General features: G+C 37.3%; 1 protein-coding gene across 8 annotated transcripts in view; it reads right to left on the bottom strand.

Moving 5' to 3' along the window:
- Ctnna2 (catenin alpha 2) overlaps positions 1-25226 on the bottom strand; it is a 1083974-nt gene that overhangs the window by 681213 nt on the left and 377535 nt on the right. The window contains exon 7 of one of the 8 annotated variants that reach the window (XM_028762292.1): positions 24289-24296. The exons of the other annotated variants lie outside the window; for them this stretch is intronic. Within the exon in view, the coding sequence (XP_028618125.1) occupies positions 24289-24296 (8 nt within the window). The remainder of the gene's footprint in view (positions 1-24288; positions 24297-25226) is intronic. 8 annotated transcript variants of the gene reach the window in all.

The raw sequence follows: 25226 nt of genomic DNA, 5'->3' as shown, positions 1-25226 counted from the left end.
AGGCAATCCCAACTTTCTGGAGGTACCACTAGTAACAAAGAATTCAGCAGGTAGAACTGTAGACATATACAGAAATAGAAACATGGCTAGACATCAGTCAGGAAGAGACAGGCCACCTACACATGGGATCAAATCTCCAAAGGCCCACCTTGCAGGGGTTTGGTTGTGCTTTGTGGTATAATTGAGGTCATTTTTATTCCTTTTTTCAATATTTTCTTTTTTTCTTTTCTGTCAAGGTTTCCTGTAGCCCAGACTGGCCTCAAAGTTACTATGTATCCAAAGCTAGCTTTGTACCCCTGATCATCCTGTAGCTACCTCCTGCATGTTAGTACGTGCCACCATGTTGCCATTTAGGTCACTTCTACAGCAATGTTAAAATGCTTCAAAAATGGTTATTTTTATGAAGATGATTAGTTAGTTTTTCATCTGGCTGTACTGGTGGATATAGTGTGTGCTCCCTGGTCCAAAGGGGGAGGGTGGAGAAAAAATTTCTCTATCCAATGGACATTAAAGTCACTTCCTGAGGTAATGGTGAGAATAGCAATTGGTTTTATAGAAGTATGACAGCATAAGGTGACTGACAATAGCTATCTCGAATGAAGAATGAGGATAATCCTAATTCCATATGTAAATAGATGGTTACAAAACACACCTTATATTTGTAAGTGTAGCAATACTCTGTAATTGAGAGCCTCTGTGCTTAGGAGAAACAGGGAACCTCCAAACATTTTATTTCCAAATGCCTACTGACCACTATCAGATAATTATTATATACATGTATTTTAGAGTTTGTGAAAAACAAGAGCAAACTGGCTACTGGCTCCCATGAACACCTACCAAACTCATAGTCACATGGATCCCAAGAGGGTCCCTCCTCTTTTGAGCTACTCTTTGTATTTCCTATACATCTTGTGAATACACAAGTTCTCTACTGTTGGACTTGATAATGGTATTTATGGCTAAATAAAACTTACATCTCCACTTAATGGTCAATTAATATACAGTATCTTGACATTTATATTTATGAAAAGGGGAACAGCGCCAGTTGTGATTTAAATTACAAAAACAAAAGATGAGAAATTCATCTGCTATGTACTATATGTATGTCCTTCCAAAATGAGTATGTTGAAACACATTAATTAATTAATGTAACAATAGTTAGAAACAGGGACCGTGGAGAGAGTTTTGTTATGACTACTAGGATGAGATAGACTTCTAAGAAAGGACACAAAGTAGGAGAACACAGATAGAAGCAGTATCTATGAGAGTTGAGGTCTTATCAGCTACTGAGCATACTAGCATCTTTATTAATGATAGTTTGCTATAGATAGGATTACATAAGAGCACTGGAAGAAGATGCTAAATCTCTCACTGGTTGTACAGTTGCCCTTCATGACAGCTACATATTAAGAGCTATTTAGTTTTCCTCCTTTAGTTTTAAGTTTTGAGTATCCATCATGTGGACCTTTCAATTATCCCCTTTGAGACCTCTCACCTAGTTTAATTAAAAGTTTTTCCAATTGGCTATGAGATGTCTCATTATAATATCTTCAGTATAAATCACATGAGTAGCTATGAGACTAGCTTTGCACCAACCTAATCTCCAATCTGCACACAGCACTCAAACCCTCCTCATTGCAATTAGAGTCCCAGTTGCTGAAGCTTCTTCCTATGACAGATATTTCTTATTAGTAGTGACTCAGGTCTTGGCTTGTGACACTGGGAACTGCAAGGCTGAGTATGTAACTAATGAGAGAGAGAGAGGTACCATGAACTGATGCTTCACTTGCCAATGTTTTTAGGTCAACCAGTAGCACATGGTAGAAACTTGGAAAATTCAAATCTCATACAGAATGGTATACTGTACTGTATCTATAGGCCACTTGAAGACACACATCCACACCTCTCACATATGCACAGATGTAGTCTTTTACTTTTAATATGATGAATCCTGACATCTGCAACCACACTTATTCCCTTATTTCATTCTTTATATCAGAATAATGAGTCTTGTACTCATGATTTTAATTCACACAAATCAAAAGCAAACAAATCCTCTGACTTTTACTAAGATATGTTCAATTTTCTATTTCTAGAGTGTCCTTATTTATGAGACCATGGTAACTTCGTAAAGGTCACTGCGTCACCCCCGTGATTACTGACTTGGGAGCTCTGCAAAGACACACTTGTCCTTTAGTACACAGCAGGCTGTAATTCACCCTCCTGGGCTGGAGGAACGACTTATACTGCAGAGTTCAAAGCCAAGTCCTTGCTTATCGCCCCAGTCAAACAATTTCATTTCTATCAGTTGGTGGTTGTACTTCAGATTTTATGGATCCAATGGGTCTAGTGAAATTTTATGACCCTGCAACACAACAAGAAGAATAAAGCTCCAGGAAAAAAATCAATATAATGTTTAAGGTCTTTGTTACCTTTATAACCTCCAGTGTTCTTTTACATATAAACGAATAAATCAACCTTTTAACAGGCGATACAGTCTTCAGTGCCTGCTCAATACTTGGTGCTAAGTCCGATCATAAAAACTATCAAGAAGTGCCTAATGGCTTTGCTACCTGAACAAGCACAGTTAAAGAAGAATCAATTGCAAGGTGAGTGTAGTATTTGGATGTGCATGTTTTATTCTAGTTAGTGTATAGTAACCAGCTGTTGCAAACGATAGTAGCAACTCTAAAAGGATCACGGGGTTTCATAAGCTATAATGGTGTTTTCTTGACATTGAGAATATATTCCAATCAGATTAAATATTTCCAAACATCCAGTTTCTTACTTTACTCCTGGCCACTTTATTTTTTTGTGTGAGAGACACTCACTGTAACTCAACAGTTGAGTCAGCAGGATACTGAGGCAATCTTTCTCCTAACCTTCAAGAGAATGACTTTTCTTATGTCAGAATCTTGGAAATATGATCCGAGTACATTTTCTCTAGTGGATTTTTAGAAGTATCTATCAAGGTACTAAATATTAGAATAAAGCTAAAATTAAATTGCCCCTCCCCTAAATGATAAATATCACTTTGCTCATAAACTTTCTCTGGCCTAGCAGTCTCTGAGTCTTACAAATTCAGAAGCTTTTAAACATGAATTAGCATCAGGTAGCCAGTTTGAATATTCTGCATTAAATTAAACTGAATAAGAACCTGGTTTGGAGAAGCAGTTCACCTACTTATTAGGGACAGATCTTTACAGCTCACCGTATAACTCAGGAAGTACTGCATAGCAATTGAGAAAAATTATTTGACCTAGATCCCATTCCAACCAAATGCCTAGTATTAATATATGAAGCCTTCTCTGGAAAGACAAAATATGATCCAATGAAAATGCCAACTCCTACAGTTCTGCTTGCATAAATGGCATCATGGAGGCCACACGACACTCCCCAACCCCAAACATGTCCAAAGCACTGAAGCCCAGCAGAATCAGAATTTAACCTAAATATAGTGTTATCAAGGCATCTAACAGTGCATGAAAGGCCACGTGTAAATAAAATCACTTCTGCAGTTCCCAAAGGTTCGTGTGTCTCAGGAGTCTCACATCCAGATCCTAAGAGAAGGCATAAAAGTAACTTATGACAAGGCTCCTCTTTCACAATAATTCTTCTATAACAGCCACTTCTGTCTCCTCCTCATGAAAATGATCAGGCTAAGACTTGGTACTGTGACCAGCCTGGGATGTACATTGTAACTGTCGATAGATGCCTGAGAATGATGTTGAGAATTGAGCTCTGTAAGAGCAGTGGATGCCCTTAGATGCAGAAATATTTCTGCAGTTCTTTCAACATACTCTTCTTTAAGAATGCACTTGACAAATGCTTTTTCATTATTAAACCCCAATGTTAATGAAGGCTGTACTCTGGACGTTCCAATAATTATGAAATAGCCTTTCCTGTCTCTTTAGTCTAAACCTTCAAAGAAAGGTTTGCTTTGTATTATACACAGGTTTAGTTGTTAACATGGCATGAAAGCACCTTCTCTGCTTAATCCATTCTCCTAATAGTTTTCAATATATAATTATAGGAATAATGTCTTTAATCATAAAAATCAGCCTATGGCATCCTAGGATCATTTTTAAAAATAATAGCACACATTCAAAAGTCTTCTGCTAGCAGCAAAATAGTTTGAGATCAGAATGCGAGTCATAAAATATGAATGTAAACCAACTGCTCAGGGAAGAGCAGCAATGTAAGCCAGCTTTGTTGGAGCCTCAGTGTCTTCATATGAAAGCTGGGTTGTTCAGAATGAGTCGGGATGGAAGGAACAGACAGGCTCCCATTCAAATCCTTGTTCGATCCTTCACACAGGTTGAAACCATTCTGCATTCCATTCATTATGCCTACTTTTTTATATTCAATGTATTACCATCAAATGTAAGTAGCAGTTTAAGTGTGATTAGGAATTACATATAATCTAGTAGCTTGACAAACTTGTGAGAAGGATGTCCCTTCTTCCATTTACTATCAGCATTTTGGCATGTGGGCATCATTTCAAGATGTCTGCTCTGGCAGGAGGTGACAAAACTGGAGCACTCACTCGCTCCAAGAAGGAGTCAGGTGATTCCTGTAGAAGTGGACTTTGCATATGAATCCATAAAGGACCTCCAGAAATGATTTCAGACATAATTCAAGGAATTGAAATCTGACTGAATGAATGAGGGATAAAGACAGGTACATTTTATTTGTTCTTCTTATCACATGCTTTGCTTTTATGTCATTTGTGAAATCAAGGTATCCCAGAGCATATAGGACTTGACATTTAAAACCAAAATGATTGCCTCTCCCTTTGTAAGCCTTTCTCAAAACACCACAAAATATTTTATAAAACTTAATTGTCCTAACTACCTCCAGCTTCTGAAATTTAACATGTTAAGCTACATTAAAGCAGAAGGTTTCATGGACCCAGTAATAAAGAGAAGGTAGCAAAAATGGAAAGTAGGCATTAGCTAAAGATATGAGATTTAAGTGTATGATTTAAACATATTCTTTTATTTAATATGGAATACTGAGCAATACTTCACAAACACCATAAAATATCTGAAATGTCCACATAGAAACATACTTTAAATGGATACACTAAGATTGAAGACAATATCTGATTTAGATTGAAATGATGCCCAGGTAACAGTGATTAATTCTGATTTAAGGTAGCTGTCATATAAACAGTCAAACATCATTTTAATTTTGTTTTTTCAAACTGAGGGTATTTCAAAGATAAAGATAAGGGGAAACAAACCTGAAAACAAATCTGAAACCAGAGATTTCAGGTTAAATTTATCAAATGTACTTACTCCATGGCCTGCCTCATAATTCATGCATAATCTCTGTGTAAAAATGACAATTTATAAAGAAAAGTCACATGTTCAACCAAAACAAGCAGTTTGAAAATTGGTGTCTTCCTTGCATGGTTGTTTTATTATTGCAGGACTTTAGTCTTACACAGACACTAGTGACTGGCAATTTGTGAGACCAGCATATACAGTGTAGTTGACCACCCAAATCTTTTCTTCTTGGTCCATTTGTACTGAATTTTGATCTTTGCATTTTTATTACACATAAAGTTTCACAATTTGCCAAAATGTCTAAACGTAGTCTTCAAAGGGTTTCAGTTATTGTGAGTGAGGATATCCTGAGGAACCAAGGAGGTGAATGGCTTTGTAAATAGGATCTTTCTATGGCTGCATCAGCTTTGAGTAGGACAGACTGGAAAAACAAAATAAAATAACACATCAACAACAAAAGAACTTTGGAATCCAGAAGCTGCCAGGCTGTTGCTATTTAAGTGCATAAGTAAGTGCATTCATTGAACAGAAGTTGATCAACTTGACTGTATGTGAATCTTCACAAATGTCTTTTGTCTGGAGGGGAAGAAATCCAGTTATCTGAATTTTGAACATCAAGCCCTGTGGATGACTCCACTTTGCAAAACAATTATTGCAGTGAAATGGAAAGGGATTTTATAATGTTTCTGACATTACACTCACATCCAAGTTTCTGGATCTTTTCTAGAATATATCCATTGCTGAAAGCAGAATACCTTTAAAAATTATCTAGTTGTTCAGATTATATAAAATGATATGTGAAGAATGATTTTTTAAATGCTGGGGGAGATAAATTACATGACATTTTGTCATATGCTTATAGTATCTTCCATACATACATCCATAACCTCACGCACTCTTCAGAGATCCCAGGCCTATGATATGCATGATACTGACTCTGGGTCACATGTAATTTACCTTCCAAACACCTGTTTGAGTTGGGTAAATGTTAATATATTCCATCAAGAGCAGGGCACCTTGCATGGCTAACTTACTCAGTACTATTATCTGGAGTAGCCATCTGTCACTCTAACCCACTGTGTTTTACAGTCCCCAGCTCCTGCCACCCTATTTTTATTTTGCTTCCCTGCATAAATCTGTTAAGCTCAATATGTTACCACCAATTCTCAAAAATCAAAGGCAATCTGCTGATTTATAAAACACAGATTACTGACAATTGAAAGGCATAATATGCTAGCAATTCATGCAGTTGGTAAACAATGTTCACAAAAGTGGGGTTGAGTCACAAGCTAATGGAACCCCTTCTAGAAGTCCTGCTGTAAAAATCAGATGTGTTCATTCCTTACATAGTGCAGATTTTGAACCCATTCATGTATTTCATATCTAATAAAAATCTGAACAGTTGGCCTGATTGGATTTTAAGTGATGCAAATTTGAAAATCAAATAGGCAAACTCCCTTTAGACTTCATCTATTTAGGCCATAATTGTAAAGAACTACAAATCATATTTACTACACTATTGAATCCCCTGGAGTTTCAGTATAAAATTTTCAGAAAGGGACAAATATTTGCAGGTGTGGCTTTCTGTTCATTATAATGAATGTAATTTTTTCTTGCATGGGTGTCTCCTCCTAATGTGGCACATTTTCCTTAACACAATGAATAGATCATGTTTTCTTTGGCAAAATTCTTATTGATTTAGGGTAATAATGCTGATGCTGACACGTAATGTCAACTAATATTTTCTTCGAGATAAAACTTTTCTTTATGCAATAATTATAAAACACACATTTGTTTTCCTATTTACACTTTTGAACGTATAAATATATTGCTTGAAGAGATACCTAGCGACCCCTTCATTGGAAATTATTTTGTGTGTGGGAAAGTTTCTAAGGAATAGATCCTCTTACAGTTGTTTTTAATATAATCAAACTTATCTAACTTCCTACAACCGTAGTTAATATAATCAAACATATCCAGCTGCTAGTATTAAAATGACCATAGAAAATACAGGTCAGTATTGGAAAGTCAGCAATTTGAAGTCCCACATGCTTTAACATTATCAGGTATTGTAGACATTAATAGACCTATTCATTCATTTGTAATGAACTCTATTACTCTGAAATGTGAACAAATTAGAATACTAGTTCTAGTTCTGGGAGTGAAAAATTGTCCTGTATCACATACACGCAAATTAACATTTTCTGTATAAGAAATTCTATAACTTTCCTTTTTCATTTGCAGTGCTTTATAAATATGAAAGAAGATTACACAACTATAGAAACAATAAACCTTCCCTGGTTATTCCACTATCAAATCTAAACAAGACCTTCAGGGGATCTTAATATACTTGTACCTTACAAGATCATGAATAAATGCTACCCTATTGAGGTTGGAAGTGCAAAGCAAAGCATCTCTAAATGTGTATATTCTGTCTCTTAAACAATACTGCATTGTAAAGTAAAGTTGATGTGATAACTTCCTGTTGAGATTAATATTTCTTAGGTTCTATGGCTCATATTTATAAACAATTCGGTGGGAAATATATTAACAACTTAAATTCAGAATGCTGGACAGGCATGTGACACTTTCCTAGGAAAGGTAGATGGATCATTTCCATGGTTTCTCTTTTTACTAAATAGTTGCCAGAGTTTAACTCTTGATATCAAGAGATTTGATAACAAATCTAAAGAATGTGAATCATATATACATAGATGATGGTCATGCAGCCTTTTGTTGGCTATTAGTGTACATTATTATCCCAATGTCTACATTCTCTTTTGATTCCCACCTTAATACCAAAGAAACCATCAGTTGCACTTACTTAATTGTTGAGAAATACTGACACTGACCAGCAGGCATCAAAGGGAAAACTCTAGTATTCTTATGCTACATTCCTCAGCTGGGAACACTGAATGCAATACAGGAAAGTCTGGTGATCTGCCTTCCAAGGAAGCTCATATTAACTCTTTTACAAGAAAACCACAAGCATCCCTCTATGAACTATCACTGAGATTATAAACATCTTTTGAATCATAGCATGTGAAAGCCAATCTGAATTGTGCTAAGACCATCCATGGGACTCTTGTTTCTACAGGTGAAACATTTGCCACAACATCGTTCAAAAAGTGGCAGCCTTTTCTTCAGTTCTCCCATACCATCATAATGTTTTGCCACTTTCTTACTCCCAGGTTCACACCAAACTAGGTGTGTTCTGTGTCCTACAGACTCGTCTCTTTTCTTTGCACTTTCTTAGGCATTAGTTTATGTCATGTCAATTTATGTCATCTTCCAGATTCTGGGCTACAGATTTTATGTGGGAAGCATGATGGATCTTGTAAAATTCTATATCTCTCCATCATCCAGAACTCAGCACCTGAGAAATAATTAATGCTATAACAATAGCCCAACAGACAGCAAACATCTGACAAATGCTTATTATAAAAGCTGATTTTGTTTGGAAGACATTTACCTACACTTGAAAACAATTTGATGATTTGTAAGTTCCTTGGCAAAATGCATCCTAAATGTGTTTGCTTTTGTTCCTGACTCTGTTGCTTTACTACAGCAAGAGAAGCTGTTGTCTTGAAATTTCCCTGGTCATGTAGTGGTGTTTCTTTGCATCATTATGATGTATGGGTTTGTTTTTAAAACTTAGAAGGGAAACAAGAATTCCAAATGTCCAACATCAGGGAAGTAAATCTTCTAAACTCAGTTGGACATAGAATCCATCCAAACCTAAGTAAGAAATGTGACCTACCTACATGCAAGACAAATCTTTCTAATCAGCATTTGGGAAGAACACAGGGGAAGAAAAAAACCACTCATTAAAAAGTCAGATTCTACATTGGAATTGATGATAAATGTCTTCATGAATAAATGCAATTTAACAAACTGAATATTATCGCTGAATTCAGAAAGTGGCTTCCACTCATATAAGATTTAAAGTGTAACACAGAACAGGATAGTAATTTAAGCCCTGAGTTAAGACAATCACCATGAAAATACAATTTATACAAGAGAAAAAGTTGATACAGCAAAATATGTAAAGTAAGAAGTTATAGATATTTGATTATTTATATAAAAATTAGTCCCGGCTTCTCTTGGTCAGCAAAATTTTATCTGCCTTTGAAGTGTGTCATCATCCATGGCCAGGGCCTCTGGTATAAATATTGGTGTTTTGGTGTCTCTGTTAGAACAATAGATAGTCTGTTGCATTGTGTGTTGACCCTAGAAATGGCTTTCTGAAATAAATCTGTGTTGATTTACTTCAACTGTAAGTTCCCAACAAGCACCATTCTTTCCTGAGAGTAAAAAGACTTCTTAACACAGTGGGGAGCCCACCACGGGGGCTCAGAACATAGTGTCTGGCACTCTATAGCCTTGTTGTCTGATAACATATCTCTATCTTATAATTTCCTTTCTGAAAGGAAACTCAAAGATTAAATTATAATGGAGGACTGTAGGGTTCTATCTAATTGAAGTTTCTCAGTAATTGATATTGGAATATACTAGGCATTCATCTTTATACTATTTAGATATATGTTTTGATATGTGGGTTTGAAGGAAAATTCCACTTAAAAAATAACTTCTATTATCAGTGAAAATAACAGACTAAGCGTTCAGTTCAAAGAAATACACTCTCAGTTCAGCTCTCTCTGTGCTAGTACTTTGAGCCAATGGGGCTCAAAATATTTCTAGCACTGTGAAGTGTTGATTATTCACATTGTTTGGTGTTAAATATGAAATTGATAGTGAAGGCTTAATGTAGACTTTATCCTCATCAACAGTTCCACTATGACAAGATAGGGTCAAGAGACTTGATTCTAGCGTTCATTTCACATCTTGTTGCTTATGTGATTGTGCATATTAATTCCTCTAGCCCTCATTTCCAACATCTGGGGGAGCAACACCGTACTAGAGGGATGCAGAGGTTTCTGGTCATTCTAATAATGCATAGTGTTTTTTATTTCCTTCCGAATATCCATTGCCTCTAAGATCATAGTAAAAATAATCCTAACTATCTCCTAATCCATAGTTGCAGTTCGAGTCCGAAGTGAGCACAGTTGAACATCTGAACATTAGTCTTCACATATATCACAAGATGTAAATGTGTGAACTCCTGAGTTCTGAAGCCACAACAAGGTATTAGCCCACAACACAGCAATGAAAGAGACAAGTGAAAAGAAGAGAAAGGAGTACTGGATTCCATTGTTCTATTGAAAAGAAAAACAAGATGGACATCATACCCAAAATACGTATTTTGGATATGAACATGAGGTTTAGATTTAAATAGGAGGTAAGAGATATGAATAACTAAGCAGTCCTGACTGAGCTGCTGCCCCACCCATCATTCATCCATCACTACATCAGTTCTAGTCTGATTAAGGGGTCAGAATTGTGTGAAATCTCTTCTTAGAAGGCAAATTGATTCTCTGGCCAGCATCAAGACTCTTGCTTATCCTTTCCTTCATGCTGGAATGCTTTGGAAAATGACAATTTGTAACTCCACTATTTCAATAATCTGAGCCGAAGGGAAGGACAGGATAGCTTCTTCTAAACATGCTCACTCCTGCCTAGGAACTTGCCACTAATTTGAAGGTTGTAGAACCACAGGAGTTTGGAGGTGGTTGAGGGATGTTGGTTCGTAGGGGCGGGCCTTTGAAGGTTTAACTTAGTTCTGGTATCAGCCAACTCTCTCTGTTTACTGGGAGCCATACATGAAGAAGCTCTCTGCCTGAACTCACCACCAAGACTGAACCATTCCATTCTGCCTTCCCATCTACTATAGAACCACACCCTCTGAAATTGAGTCAAAATAGACCCTTATCCTTCTTCTCTTCCTTAGGCTGTTTCTGTTAGGTATTCTCATCACAGCAGAGAGGAGAGTAACAGCTTTACACTTAGCTCCCTAGATACAATTTAGTTGTTCCTACAAGAGTCTTGTAAATCTCTGTTACAATAAAGTAACTATAGCCTACTAACCTCTATGTATCCCTAGTGAGCCCCTTTGGGCAGACTATCTTGATCATTGGTACCCATTGCTCCATTATAAGGAAATAGTGAGTATTAAAATACTAGTTGAGTACATATACCAATTTCTCTCAAACCAAAGAAGATAAGCTGATGGATGACTTGGCAATACACCTGCAATGTTCAGCACCCTATGAAGTATAAAATAGTTACTCAAAGAAGTAAATGAATGTAATTTAATAAGCAATCCAAAAACAATCTAGTGCTTTACTGCTTTCAAATGGATAGCTAAATTATCTACTTCTAGACAAAAATGAATAATAAAATAAAATGTTTATATAGAAAAATAATGGAAACATTTCCAGGAACCGTTAAAAGCAGCTGTGTTTGGAAGATGAGAATATATACATTTAATTTTAATGGGTTCTAATGCAAAGTACTATTAATTTAAAAATGTAAATGATTAATCAAACCAATAAACTTCTTTTTGAGGAAAGTTAGGAATATAAAATGACCTCATCTGATCTTTGCCCTTCTAAGACTGGCAAATCCTGTGTCTGCAAGCAAATTCCAACACATGAGCTAAAGTGAAGACTATGTTCACGGGTGCTCATTAGTGAGTGCCTACCAGGCTTAATGAAGTGTTCAGGACAGGGCTGCATTCTGATTGGAAGGCACTCTCTCCTTCTCTACGTATTCAGAATGACAATTACTTAAAATAAATGTTCATGATTTGAAATGTTTCTCCAACTCTAGAATCTTCTTCATGGGCTTAAGTAGTTTGTGTGTTTCAAAAACACTTGATGTATTTGCTTTTTTCCTCAGCTATAACCAATTTCCAAACTTAGATTTCTTAGAGCCAAAGTACTATAGTCCATGGTTCTGGGGAGCTGGAGAGATGGCTCAGTGATGAAGAGCACTGATTGCTCTTCCGTATGACAGCTCACAAACATCTGTAATTCCATTTCTAGTGGATTCAACATCTTTCTTGGCTTCTGAACGCACCACACATATGCATGCATGGAGCATACACATACTCAGAGGCAAAACTCTCATACATATGGAAAAATAATAAAATAACTTAAGAACAAATAAATGAAATTACTTAACTCAGTTGTTGGCTCTGAGGTCAATAGTTATATAAACTCTCCAGAATGTCTACCTAACCATTTGGTAGCTTACTCAATGTGTAGATGAGTAGACACTACAGAATTCTACAAAGCTCAAAGTTTTCTCAGAATTTTTTAGTTGTCATTGTAACATCATGTCACCACATAATTTCATTGAGTGAAATACACATTCCCTTCATTATTTCTGTTACATGAAATAGGATGTTTTAATTTTCATGATTTTAAGAAATTTTTGGATAAGTGACTACACAACATGGTATGTGCTTTTCGCTCCCGTTTCTTCCACAACTCTCTACATGACGCCTAGTACCTCAGAGATTTTTCCAATAAGCATTTTTCCTGTAAACAATTCAAAAGCTGCCTTTATTGAGACATCACTGAAGAAGAGATCAGCCACAGCAAGAATGAGGGTGTTATGGAACATAAGAACTCTCAGCAGCTGTGATAATCAGCACAAGACCCACAGAAGAGTAGGCCCATTAGAACACTTTCACAGAACGTACTTGGGGGCTTGTGAGGCCACACCCCTCCCCCAGGAGCCAAGTGCAGTTCCTGCTGGCTGAGGGAAGGAACCCATTTTCTTCAGTGTGTAGTCACTGGTTGGAAGTCTCATCTCCTGTAAATCCTACTCCTCCAACCTCTGCTCCTCTATAGAACTATAGTGAAACTCAATGGGTCATCAAAGGAAAAAGAAAGGGCCTGTTGATGGATGGGTATTAGTTAGAAGGAGGAAGAGGATCTGTGGGAGCTCAGGAGGAAAGATAGATATGGAGTGAAATGACCAAAATAAATGAAAATATCATAATAAAAATCATTATTATATATAACTTATAAATACCATTTAAAATGTAAAAGACAGTTACAGCTCTTCACTGACTTCCCTGTCTCATTTGCTTCTTTCATTTCAAGCAATTTCAGGCTGCAGAATTGTATTTTATCACAAATTAATCCTGACATTTAATTAATGGCAAAATCTGCTCTCAAAACTCTCAACTGTTTATATAGACTACATCATGACCAATACTATTTACATAACATAGCTTCTCAACTATCTTTCAGCATACTACATGTTAACTGTGTAACAAATAGCAATATTTTCTCACTTTGACTTTTGGAAACTGTTTTAGAATCTTGCCAGACCTGTAGCAGCGGCCACCAGTAGCCAAAAATATATCAAATTTCAGGAACACCTTCATTTACTCAGATCTTATATTGTTTGGGGAATTAGTTTGTATAGATTAAAGAAACACAAAATAGTAGTATTCTTTACAAACAAGAACTGCCAATGAGGTGAGGAAACCCCAGATGATGCCGGAAGGAGACCTTGCCAGCAGGTGTGGAGCTATAGTTCCAGCTTTTCCTACCTAAACTTGGGATAAAAACAAAACAAAACAAAACAAAAGAAAACAAAACACAGAATAAAGATGATAGCAGAGCTGCCAGGGAAGCCACCTGGGATACTGACAGTACCTTATTGTCTCAGAATGGTCATGTTTGCCTCTGAGCCTTTTCTTTATGTGTGATACAAAGAAAACCCAGCCTCTCTAGTTCACAGTCATTTTAGTATCCCTTATTAGTAACTGAATTGCTGGCCCAATAGATTATTCTGCTCAGATGTGTGTGCAGAAGCCGCATTGTTCTTAACTTTCTCTCCCTAGTAGCTAGCTGTCTTGTGAACTATGTGTTCATTCTCAAGTACTTTTCTGGGGCTAGGACACAATGAAGCCTTATTCCATTTACCAGACTGTGTTGTTCTTCTTGTATCAACTTCACCAGTCCTGGTAGACTCTTTCTTTTCACATCACATTCCCCCAGATTTTGCTACATGGGAGAATCCAAAGTAGAAAACAATTTAGATTGTTAGCCAGACTGAGAGGACTACCAACTCATTCAACCTCACCCTTTTCCTGGAGATGGGACAACCACCTCTGTGACTCAGTGGCTTAGGTAAGTGCTCCCTAATGTTTATGAGGAGGTATGTTACTGTCACAACCCCCTCTTTAGTCATTTCACACCCACTCTCAAGGTATCTGTCCTCCCTGACTAAAGTTCAGTGATGAATTCTATTGTTTTGTACTTTTCAGTACTATGGCTGTTTAAATGGATCCATTTGGGCTCCTTTCAGGGTATTGTAAGTGTGTAAGTGAGAATTTGAGAACAACCTTTTAGGAGAGAATCTGAAAACTGATAGAAGACAGTGAACAGGTAATGCACTGGACCTGAAGGCTGTGCTGCAGGTTACTGGCTCACTCTGCCATCTACTGGAGCTGAGGCAAAACAGTGCCTTCCTTGTTTGGGGGTTTCTATTTCTGTGTGCCAGTCAGAGTGAGTTTTCATGGCCCCAGTGCCTGCTGCAGGTGTTCACTGGCTGTACAACACCAGACGAGGCAATGGCCCTCTCTAATGCTCATGGTCTTCAACTGTGAGAGTTCATTAATAACTGTCCTTTATCTTCTGGCTGAGTGATGATTACATGAAAGAATCGATATAAAGGCCTTCTGCCCAGAGCACGGCTCTAAATAAATGGTGTGATGCTCAATCCAACTATTTTACTATGAATTCTAATATGAGAAACTGGACCATGGGAGCCAAGAATGTCTACAGCTTGCTTTACAAAGCAGCGTTCTCTGTCTGCTGTGGGATTTAGATTTAGACATCTCCCAGTCTTGAAGACCTGTATGCTCGTGATATGTTTACCTCAGGTGACTTACTAGTGAAGAGGTGTATTTACAGACATTCCCTTGCTCATGAAGCAGCAGTGTAGGTGTCCCTGGGGAAATTGTCAGATTTCAATTAACCACTCTGAATGAATTATCAACCAGACTAAAAGTGGTAGGAGAGCCCCTTACCCAGTAACTTAGGGTGCAGTGCCAAGAGAAATACAAAGTCAGAGCCTGTGTGGACTCGAGTAAGTTCAAGCCACTGTTGGCAATATAGTGAGATATTATATGACAATAAGAAGTGGAAAGAGGGTTGGATATGGAGCTGAGGGGTAGATTGTTTGCCAAGCATGAACAAGGTCCTATGAAAAATCTTTATTACTGTAAATTAAGCAAACAAAAGACTTCATTGTCAAAGTAGTACAGTACTAGCAGATAGGACTAGTTGAAGTTCAGCTCGCTGTTGAAATATTGAGAATAGGGTAGTTCTATGAAAGGGTAACTTTCAAACACAGGGTTGGGGAAAACCTAAAAAGGTTAGTGACACTGAGAGAAGTTAGTGAAGCTTGTGTTAAAATTTCAGGAGTACCGAAGAATTTGGCTCCAAATGTCATGCACAGAGACACTGCTGAGAACTGCAGCAGCTGTGCAAGGTGACTTGGTAGCCCACTCATTGTCCAGAAACAAAGAAACATGCGACTGTGGCTCTATGCCTCGGTGCATATTCTATAGTGACATGCTGTGGTTTTCACTCTCTGTATAGTGCTCACTTCTGTGCAATAAAAAAAAAACTCAAAAAACTCACTCTAACAATGTAAATGAATGTTTTAAGAGGAATATCTACTAATACATATCAAATATACTTACCTTTATTTTTTGGCTAAATGCCCCTTTGGAATGGTAGAGTTCTCTCTCCTTAATAATTGTTTATTATTTGAAAATGTCATGCATGTATACAATGTTTTTTGTTCCTACCTGTTTCTTACTACTTATCTCTGATGCCCTGCCCCCCAGAATCCATCAAACTCTGTCTTCCTCCTGACCTCATATCATAGTAGCAATTAAAATTGCTATTATTATTGATTTCTCCCTGAGTTCAATTAGTCTTGACCATGTGCAAATGGATGTAGGCTCATCCACAGGGTATGTATAAACAACCTCTCAGCAGCCACATTTCCAAAGAAAACTCTCTCTCTCTCTCTCTCTCTCTCTCTCTCTTCAGACTATTGTATAATTAAAAATTAGGCCCATTCAGCGAGAGGGACACTATTCCTGATGTGGGAAACCTAGCTACTAAAGTTAGCAAATGAGCTGTATACACAGATTTTACAACCACATTAAGAGAAGAATCAGAATAATACAAGGCAGTGTACCATATAGACCATGACATGTTTCAAGGCACAGGCCAAGAAGATTTTGTACTTTTCCACCACCTGGACCCTCTTACCCCCTCCCCTTGTAAAACATGCTATAAAAAAGCATTTCATGTTCAAAAAAAGAAATAAAAAAAAATTTGGCAATAAAAAAAAAAAAAGAGAAGAATCAGGAGGCTGAGCATGGTGGCTCTCACCTTTAATCTCAGTACTCATGGAGCAGAGGAAGGAACACTATTCCAAGTTTGATACCTGCTCCATTTGCACAGTGAACTCAAGGCCAGTCTGGACTATGCAGTGAGACCTAGTGCAGAAGACTGAAAGGGAGAGGGAGAAAAGATAGTGAAGACAGTGAAAGAGCAGAATAATTTCTAAAACCTATCTATTCTCTAAACAGATAAGGTAAATAAAGGAAAGAAGTTTGAAAACGACAAGCTTAGACACAGAGTTCTACCATAAGACGTTACAAAAAGATACTGCAAGCAACTTCAGCTACCCTTGTTTGTTTGATCTGGTGTTCAACACATTTAGCTATTATCACCTGCATGGCAGCCTTTCAAGTCTTTGTTTAAAAATAATCACCAGCGAAAAAAGAATATATTCAGTGTTCAAGCATTCTATCGGTTTAGTAAGACTTTATTTGCAAAAAGTTATGGAAGTGAACACAGGATGCATCTCTGCTCTTCCATGGTCCAGATAGAATGATCATAGTAGATATCATTGTTCAGGCTGCCTGTTAATGGCAATCCTCCTGCACTGCTCCAGGGGACTGTTTGACAGAGGCAGCTGTCTGGTCGTAAGGCAGGAGTCACATAAAGCCAACAGTTTTATTACACTAAGGTATTTCTGATCAACTCTACTTTACCTATTTATCCAATTAATCTTTGAAACCCAATTAAAATCTAATTTATCTGATCTCTGGATTCTGCACACTCTTTGGCCATGAATCTAACATTCTGTAGTAACAACATTATTACACATTGTGCCCTAAGGTTTTTGAGACAACACTTTGTAAAAACTTGGTAAATGCCATTTAAAGCTGTAGCAATCTCGCTGTAGAAGTCTCTGTCTCATTTACAAAAGAAATGCTTTGTCCTTAAGTAAAAAGTACATATGATAATTTTGGTGCCTCTGGTTGTAGTCATAATTTATGTGCATAAATGTGAATAGATCTGTCTTTGTACATTTTGACTTATTCCCTAACAATGTCAAATGACAAAAATTTCAGTCAGGTATCAATCACACACACACACACACACACACACACACATACACACACACACACACACACACACACATATACAGGCAGATTTTCAAGTGTTCTACATTGTAAATTCTCTGATTTATATAAGAAATATTGCTATTTGGTAGGTAGATATAAATGGGTGCCCAGTACTGTGATTTATGCATTTACTCATGTAATTTGAAAGAGTATTGCTGTGACCCCTAAAAGTCATGACCATCCTCATGCCAGACTCCAGGTATGAGCCACCATGCTTGACTTGTTTCAAGAATTGTATTTTCTGGAACTTCACATAATAGATAACATTGATTAAGACTCTTAGTTCAAGAACTAAATCACTAAAGTAGATGTCCTTATTCATATCTTACAGACTTGTAAACCAAAGGGTTTGTATACCTTCAGAAAGCATAGAGCAAAGGTGATTTCCTTCCTGTTACTTCCCAGCTCCTCAGTGGTTGGGAGAAGGGAGCAGAAAAGGGTGCTGATATTTACAAAAGCCATTCACGCTAATGTTCTCAACTCAAGTCACTCATAAATGTATTGATAACGTTTAATGTTTACAGTAAGCACGGGAATTCAGAGTCACAGCTTTAACAAACTGAGCAATGTGCTGAGGACAATATTTACTGCCACTGCCATTGGGAGGAGTCCCATGCTGCAATCACATAACACAGGAGGGAGTTGTGGGCCACAGCAACCATGATGAAGGCCCTGACTCTGGAAATCACAGTTGGATGAGTCTCAGGCCACAGAAGGCATATAACAGCAAACCAAACTCTGTCCAAGAAAAGCTAACATAGGATGTAAATGGAGTACTGAGTACAAATGATTTGCTTAGAGAGAGCTGAGGCCTTCTGTTAACTGTCTTCCAAGTCTTCTGATTAAGTCTAGAATAAAAGCATTGCTTCTGGCTTTCACCGCAAGCTACTCAGCATTTTGTGACCTTATTCTTTTAGTAGACAGGGCTGGCCTTAGGCAGATGTCAGCATCTGCTTCTTCTGTAATTTTATTTTAACAGTACTACATTTGTTTTTTGGTAATATTCTATCTGATGACAACACTGTATTGTTTAAAGAATAGCATATAGTTTTAACTTTGTAAAATACATGTGATTCTACTAGAGAGAAACTTTAGTGAAATATCAGGTAATAGGAGATATATTTGCAGTAAGAAACTATGAAAGTGAAGGCATAGAGATACATGCTACATGTAGAATATGGAGTGAAATCTCAGATTGTCTTTCTGATTGCATGGACTGCTCACAACTCAGATGCAAGTGCATTTCTCAACTTTCATTTATAAGCTTATTAGAATCACTGATAATGATTTCTGAGATAGAAGTGTCAGATCTTGTTATTTTCTGTAGTCAGGTTGGAAATTCTTAACTTAGAATACAGTTGAAATTGTACATATTTCAAAATAAACTTTTGATATTTAAAATAAACTGCTAAACCATTTTATTGTAACGCCAATAATGCCAACAAAGTGAATAAGAAATATCCCTATATGCAAATTCTCACATGGATTCTGGGGTTGGGGACACAATTTAATGAGAAGCTGGGAGAAAGAGCTTGTGAAAACGCCTCTTTAAGCCAATGACATTTTCTGCTATGCCCAATGTCATCTCAGAATGTTATGCATCCCGTCAGGTCAAGACTCAGGGTTAGGTCTGACTAAGCTGTTAATGTCTAAAACAAACGAACAAACAAACAAACAAACAAACAAACTCACATAAAATAGATGCAGAGTACAGCATCACAGGAGAGAAAAGAACAACCGAGGTAGGAGTAAAACATACTAGACTTTAGGAGTCAGAATTCTTGTCTATGCAACCCCTGTTTGAGTCACAATACGCAATGCCTATTTATTGGTTTTTAACATCTTTTAAAAACAATACTCTCATGTAGCCTAACACTTGGAAAAACAGGAAATCAACTATAACGAGGTAGAAATAGGATTCACCAAGACAAGTAAAAAGACCAGTATCAAGAAGAGAACACCCAATGGACATCTTAAGCAAATTTTGGGGCAAAGATAGCAGACATGACCCTTGTAGTTTCTAGAGACTGCTGCTAGGGGGTGCAAGATGCTAGGTTGGCAAAGGTGGGCCTCCACATGAGAGGCAAGAGGGAAGGAAGGCAGGCTGAGAACTCTATGCTCATGTTGTCAATTGAAGTCACTTTGTAGCTTGTGGATTTTCCCTCATTCCTCTTCACCAGTTTCTCAGCCACTGAGTAACTTCATACTACTATCAATTGCAGAACACATTTTTATGATTATAAAGCACCCTGCCTTTAAAAGCACCTATCTCTGAGAATGTTCCTGGTGACTATAAATAAAAGCCTTATAAATATTCAGGAATTTAGTACTGCCTTAACTAAACAGATTAAAACATGCAATTTTTGTACAGTGTTTGTACTATAGTAAATATAGCATGTTTTCCTGTGAAATGTGTGATTCCAATGTATCATTAAAAAGTTTTGATAAAAATAAGACTTCCAGTCAGGGGATAGATGCCCGTAAGGAAATCATTTGCATGCAAGAATAAAGATCAGAGTTCAAATCCCCAGATCAAATATAAACCCCAAACCACTAATGAGTTCTTTAGTAGCATTACTCCTGCAGCAAGATGAGGTAGAGACAAGAAAAACTTCAGAGGTTCCAGAGCAGCTGTCTGGTATAGACAGCAGTGAACTGCAGGAGCTTGTCTAAAGTAAAGAGGAAGGAGCCAAAGATCAACAGCCAGTGCTGTCCTCTGACCTTTATATGTGTCTTGTTGATTACATCCTTCTTTCAAATGCCCATACGGCATCATCTGCAAACATGTCCCTTATGATGAAGAAAACTTCTAGCATGCAAGTCTGCCCTCTTCTGGACACATCTTTGACAGTCCAGGAACCATGATCTCTTTTTGATCTCAACAATTTGTTAAATAAATAAACCAGAGGAGGGAAAATAGTATACACAGGAAATCTCTTCAGGGATAAAGAAGATTAAACTTTTCTAAAAAGAAAGAAAGAAAAGCAGAGCCAAGCTTTTGCCTATATTCTCTAGAAAAAAAAAAACCCACCAAAACCCCCAAAGCAACTTAGAAGAGGCATTTGCAAAAAACTGTCTAATTTCCCAGTCCAGATTGAATTATGGATTAATCTCATGAATAATTTTTTATATAACCACAAGGTGACACAGACTTCTATTTCATAGATATTCAGAGTTTGGAATTTTACCAGGACTCTCAATAAGGTGTTTCACACTGGGCTGCTAAGAAGATAACCAAATCAAGGGCTCTAAAAATAAAAACAGACCTTTTGGGGAGGATTGTGTAACAGGAGGATGTGGGCTCTGGGACAAGCTAAATTATTAACTAGCGAATCTGAGTAAAATGATATACATGTTCCTTAGGCAGTTCTTAAATCCCCTTTCAACTTTTCATCAATATTAAATTATTTCTCAACCTTAAAAGTTTTTAAAAAGACATTTTGTGGGTTCAATTATGCCTCTGCCCTCAAGTGACTGTGCCTAAGATGCTTAACTTTTAGGGTTTGTGAGATAGAGGTAATAAATTCTCTTATAGTGTGGCTGTCAGGAGACTCAAAAGAACACGTGGAGTAGGCATAACAGAGTAACTGGTGCAGGAGACCATGGAGGACACAGTTGTCTCTCTCATCATCACTCTTAACAGTTGGCAAGGAAGAGTGGATATCATCAGAGTATAGTGAATGTACTCCTTCACTCAGCAAATGGCTTCTACCAGTGTCAAGTCATAGAATTTTAAGGATCTCTGAAATCTACAGTCTCATCAAAATGGCTTCTCAGGCCTACTCATTCATCTATGTGAACATGCTTGTTAGGATCGTTACTCTACAGCTTCCACCAACATTCACATTGTTCAACATGAAACCTCACTGCATTAATTTTATCTCCTTTCTGGCAGGGTGACTCTGTTAGAAGATATGAAAGGACCTATTCAGCTGTGCTACATAGGGAAGGGCTTACTCCATTGGACTAGGTTGTCCCAATCCTTCCACAGAGATGGTTCTGTGTCTTTCCCTGTGTGATGGAGAAGAGCTCCTCTTGCTCACCCCTGCTGTGACTTCCATGAGCTGCAGGGACAGTGCATGGCTCTTACCAATAAGGTGACAGTGAGCCTGTGCTAGGAGCCCTTCTACCTGGGAAGTCAAAGACCACTGGAGCGAGGCTTCCTTTGGAATCACGCATAGCTAAAGGGTAGACTTCAGGACACCTGAGTTTAATAAGACCTATTACAACATATTACAACCCTTCAGCTTCCAGTTTGAGTTTGATGTTCCCATCTATAACAAAAGTTAGCTGTTAACGAAGTGTTGTGGAGTCAGTGATAATATATCACTTTAAGAATAGGTATATTACCACTGCTATAAGTACTTTGCTATTATTGATACCATCATTATTATAAAGTCTGTTTATCCTTCATTTTTATTTTTAGATTTATCAAAATTTGATTTTATTTTCATTGATTTCTTTTCTTAAAGTTAATTGTTGATTAAGATCTCATCTAAAGTTAGAAAAATATAATTTTTATAAATACCTTTTCCCATAGCACATGCAAAACAGTTCAAAAGGTTCTAAGGTTTAATTTTAGGTACATCTTTTAATTTCAAATGTTAGAAAGCAAGAAACACTGCTTAATCAGTTTAGGTGCTTGTCATAAACTTAAAACTCACCTATTCTTTACCACTAGGATGAGATTTCTACTCTTTATGTGCTTTCTTTAAATGTTATTCACTCTTTGTTACTAACCTTTATATTTTGCATGCTCAGTGCCTTCTAGCTATGATACAGCTTTTCTAATTATCCATCAACCTATAATGAGTAAACCCACAAAAACACAAAGATGGGAAAACATCTTTTTAGTAGTGTTACAGCAGTTTTAAATATCACTACAAACATAGATGTGATGGGACCATATAAAGAATTGGGTATTAGTAACCCCAAACCCTGGGATTTAATTTCACCCGTATCTGTTTACTCTTGGAGGGTGGTTTAAACTCAGATTCAATCTTTTCATTTAGAAAATGCAGCTAAACTCCCATTTTAACTGTGCTGGTAGGAAACTTGATGGTGACAACATGTGACATTCATGGCAGACAATAAATATATAACAAATGCTAGTTCTGCCTCTCTTTCAGTCAGACCCATAAATATTGGATGTAAGGGCAGAGTCCACCTAATTCACACAGAGGTTGCTTGGTAAATTGTAATATACTGGTGGGAATAATGGTGACACATAAACCACAGGTCCTATAAAATAAGAACAGAATTAATAAGAATGCTGGAATTATCAAAGATACTGAGACACAGAAATCCCTAATTTGAGCTGATCAAACATGTATACATGAAATCTTTGAAAATGGAAGTCTGCCATGAAGTGACATTTGTGCAAAAGAATTGGGAGTGTTCGCTCAGAAATTGAGAGCACTTGACGGCCTGGGTTCAGCTCCAAATATTCTCATGTTGGCTCATAACTACCTGTAACTCCCGGTCTAGGGGATATGAAGCTTTCTTCAGGCATTTCTGGGAACTGCATGCATGTTGCACAAATACATACACTCAGGTGCTTGCATGCAGACACACATACACCCCAAAATAATAAATAGATTCTTAAAAAAGAACCTAACAAAGTCTACCAAAATAGTAGTAACCCTTAAAAATATATGTGTCATTTTCAGGGAGTCCATACATAGTCTTATAATGGACACAATGACTACTTCTCGGTCTATGAGATAATAGGGACCTCATGCCCACAGCACAGAATATAATATGAGATGTTAAGAATGACAGGGACAAGACAGGATACTTAAAAAGCTGTCACTCAATATATTAAACAGAATGTTTGACAGTCAGACTTTCACATATCCTATTAAAACTATATCTAATTCAAATTACCAAGCTTTGAAGGATTTTAAAACATGTGAGCAACACCTTGTTTCCATTTAACATTGAGGATTACTTCAATATTATACACATTGTATCTACTGTGCCCAAACATGCAGTGTATTTCAACAATTGACCCGTTTATATCTACTTCCAGAAGTTCAAGCCATAATAATACCCCAACCAACAAAACTACACAAATACTTCAGCATAAACAGCTGAGAAGTCAGCACAAACTCTAAGGCTTTAAATTGTGGCTAAAATAATCTAGAATCACCAAGTTAATTGGTTCATCCCTCAATACCATATGACCTCCACCCCTCTACCCTACCATCAGTCATCCTCCATTTTTCTTTTCTCTTCTGTGAAGTTGTAATGAAGGATCAACTATTCAGAGTGAGGAAGAATGTTGATAGGGTAGGGTAGGGTAGGGTAGGACGGGATGGGAGGGTAAGGTATTAACCATACATCATTGCTAGTCTTTGCTTTTCAGTCTGAACCTGTGGAAGTAATCCATCTTTTTCTTCTTCTTCTTACTCCTCTTCTTCCTTCTCCTCTGCCACCCATTACTTTTTTTCTGCTTTTACTTTTCTTCTCCTTATCCTTTTAGTCTTCTCTCTCTTACTCTTCTTACAGTCTCCCGTTCTCTATTTTCTTTTCCTCCCCTTCTACATCTCTTTTCTCTCTTCCTACATCCTCCTGAACCCCGTACCCTTTCCCCTTTCTTCCTCCATCTCTTGGTCCTCCAGTGCACACAGACAAGTATAGTCACTCCAGGACCTCTTAGTTTGGAATGAGCCCCAGGGATCTTGGCCTAGAACACTAAAGCTAAGCTCACTTTCCATCATTAAACTGTGTGACGTGATTAGACAGCAACCTCACGCACATGCCTACCAAATCGAGCCCTCTAGAGGCCACTGTGTTCAACTACGAGATACATCCTGGGAAGATTAGGTATGCAGTAAAGAAGAAGGAATCTGAGACAAAGTAGTCTGCCAAAGGTAAAGGCTTTTCCTGCACAAGCCAGGTGAGTTTGATTCTTGTAAAGAGAAAGCATGTTCCTCCTTTTCAGTCTTCTTCTGACCTCCTCTTGCACATCCTGTCACATGGCCCCACTCACATGTACATACCATTGCAGAAATAATTAGAAATAAAAACTTAAAAAATATATATTAAAGAAAAACTGGTCATGGTGGCTCACATGTATAGTCCTAGTACTTAGAGATTTAAGTAGGAGGATCATGAGCTCCTACCCATATGGATTACATTGTAAATTACAGACAAGCTTGTCTTAGAATGAAATCATATGTAAAACAAACAAATGGAAAAAATACAGCATAAAACACAAACAGAAAAAAACCAACGTAAAACATAATGATCAAATACTGAGAAATATGGAGATAACAATTATTTGTACTTTCATCTCAGAGCCCAGAGTTCCTACTCAGTTTTCTGATTTTATGTATACAGTACACTGATGAAAAACTAAAATTAGAGGCAACTTCACTAGCCAGGAAGAGAGCCAACCTAAGTTCCCCTTATGCACGCCTATACAATTACAGAACTGATAACGTTAAAAGAAACCTTCAAGCCCAGCCTCATGGCTTTTATCTTGTGGCAGCATCAGCACCAAGTGTCACAGA

Source organism: Grammomys surdaster, unplaced genomic scaffold, assembly GCF_004785775.1.
Source record: "Grammomys surdaster isolate TR1022 unplaced genomic scaffold, NIH_TR_1.0 133, whole genome shotgun sequence".
Classification (NCBI taxonomy): Eukaryota; Metazoa; Chordata; class Mammalia; order Rodentia; family Muridae; genus Grammomys; species Grammomys surdaster.
This window is presented reverse-complemented; position numbering and strand designations above follow the sequence as displayed.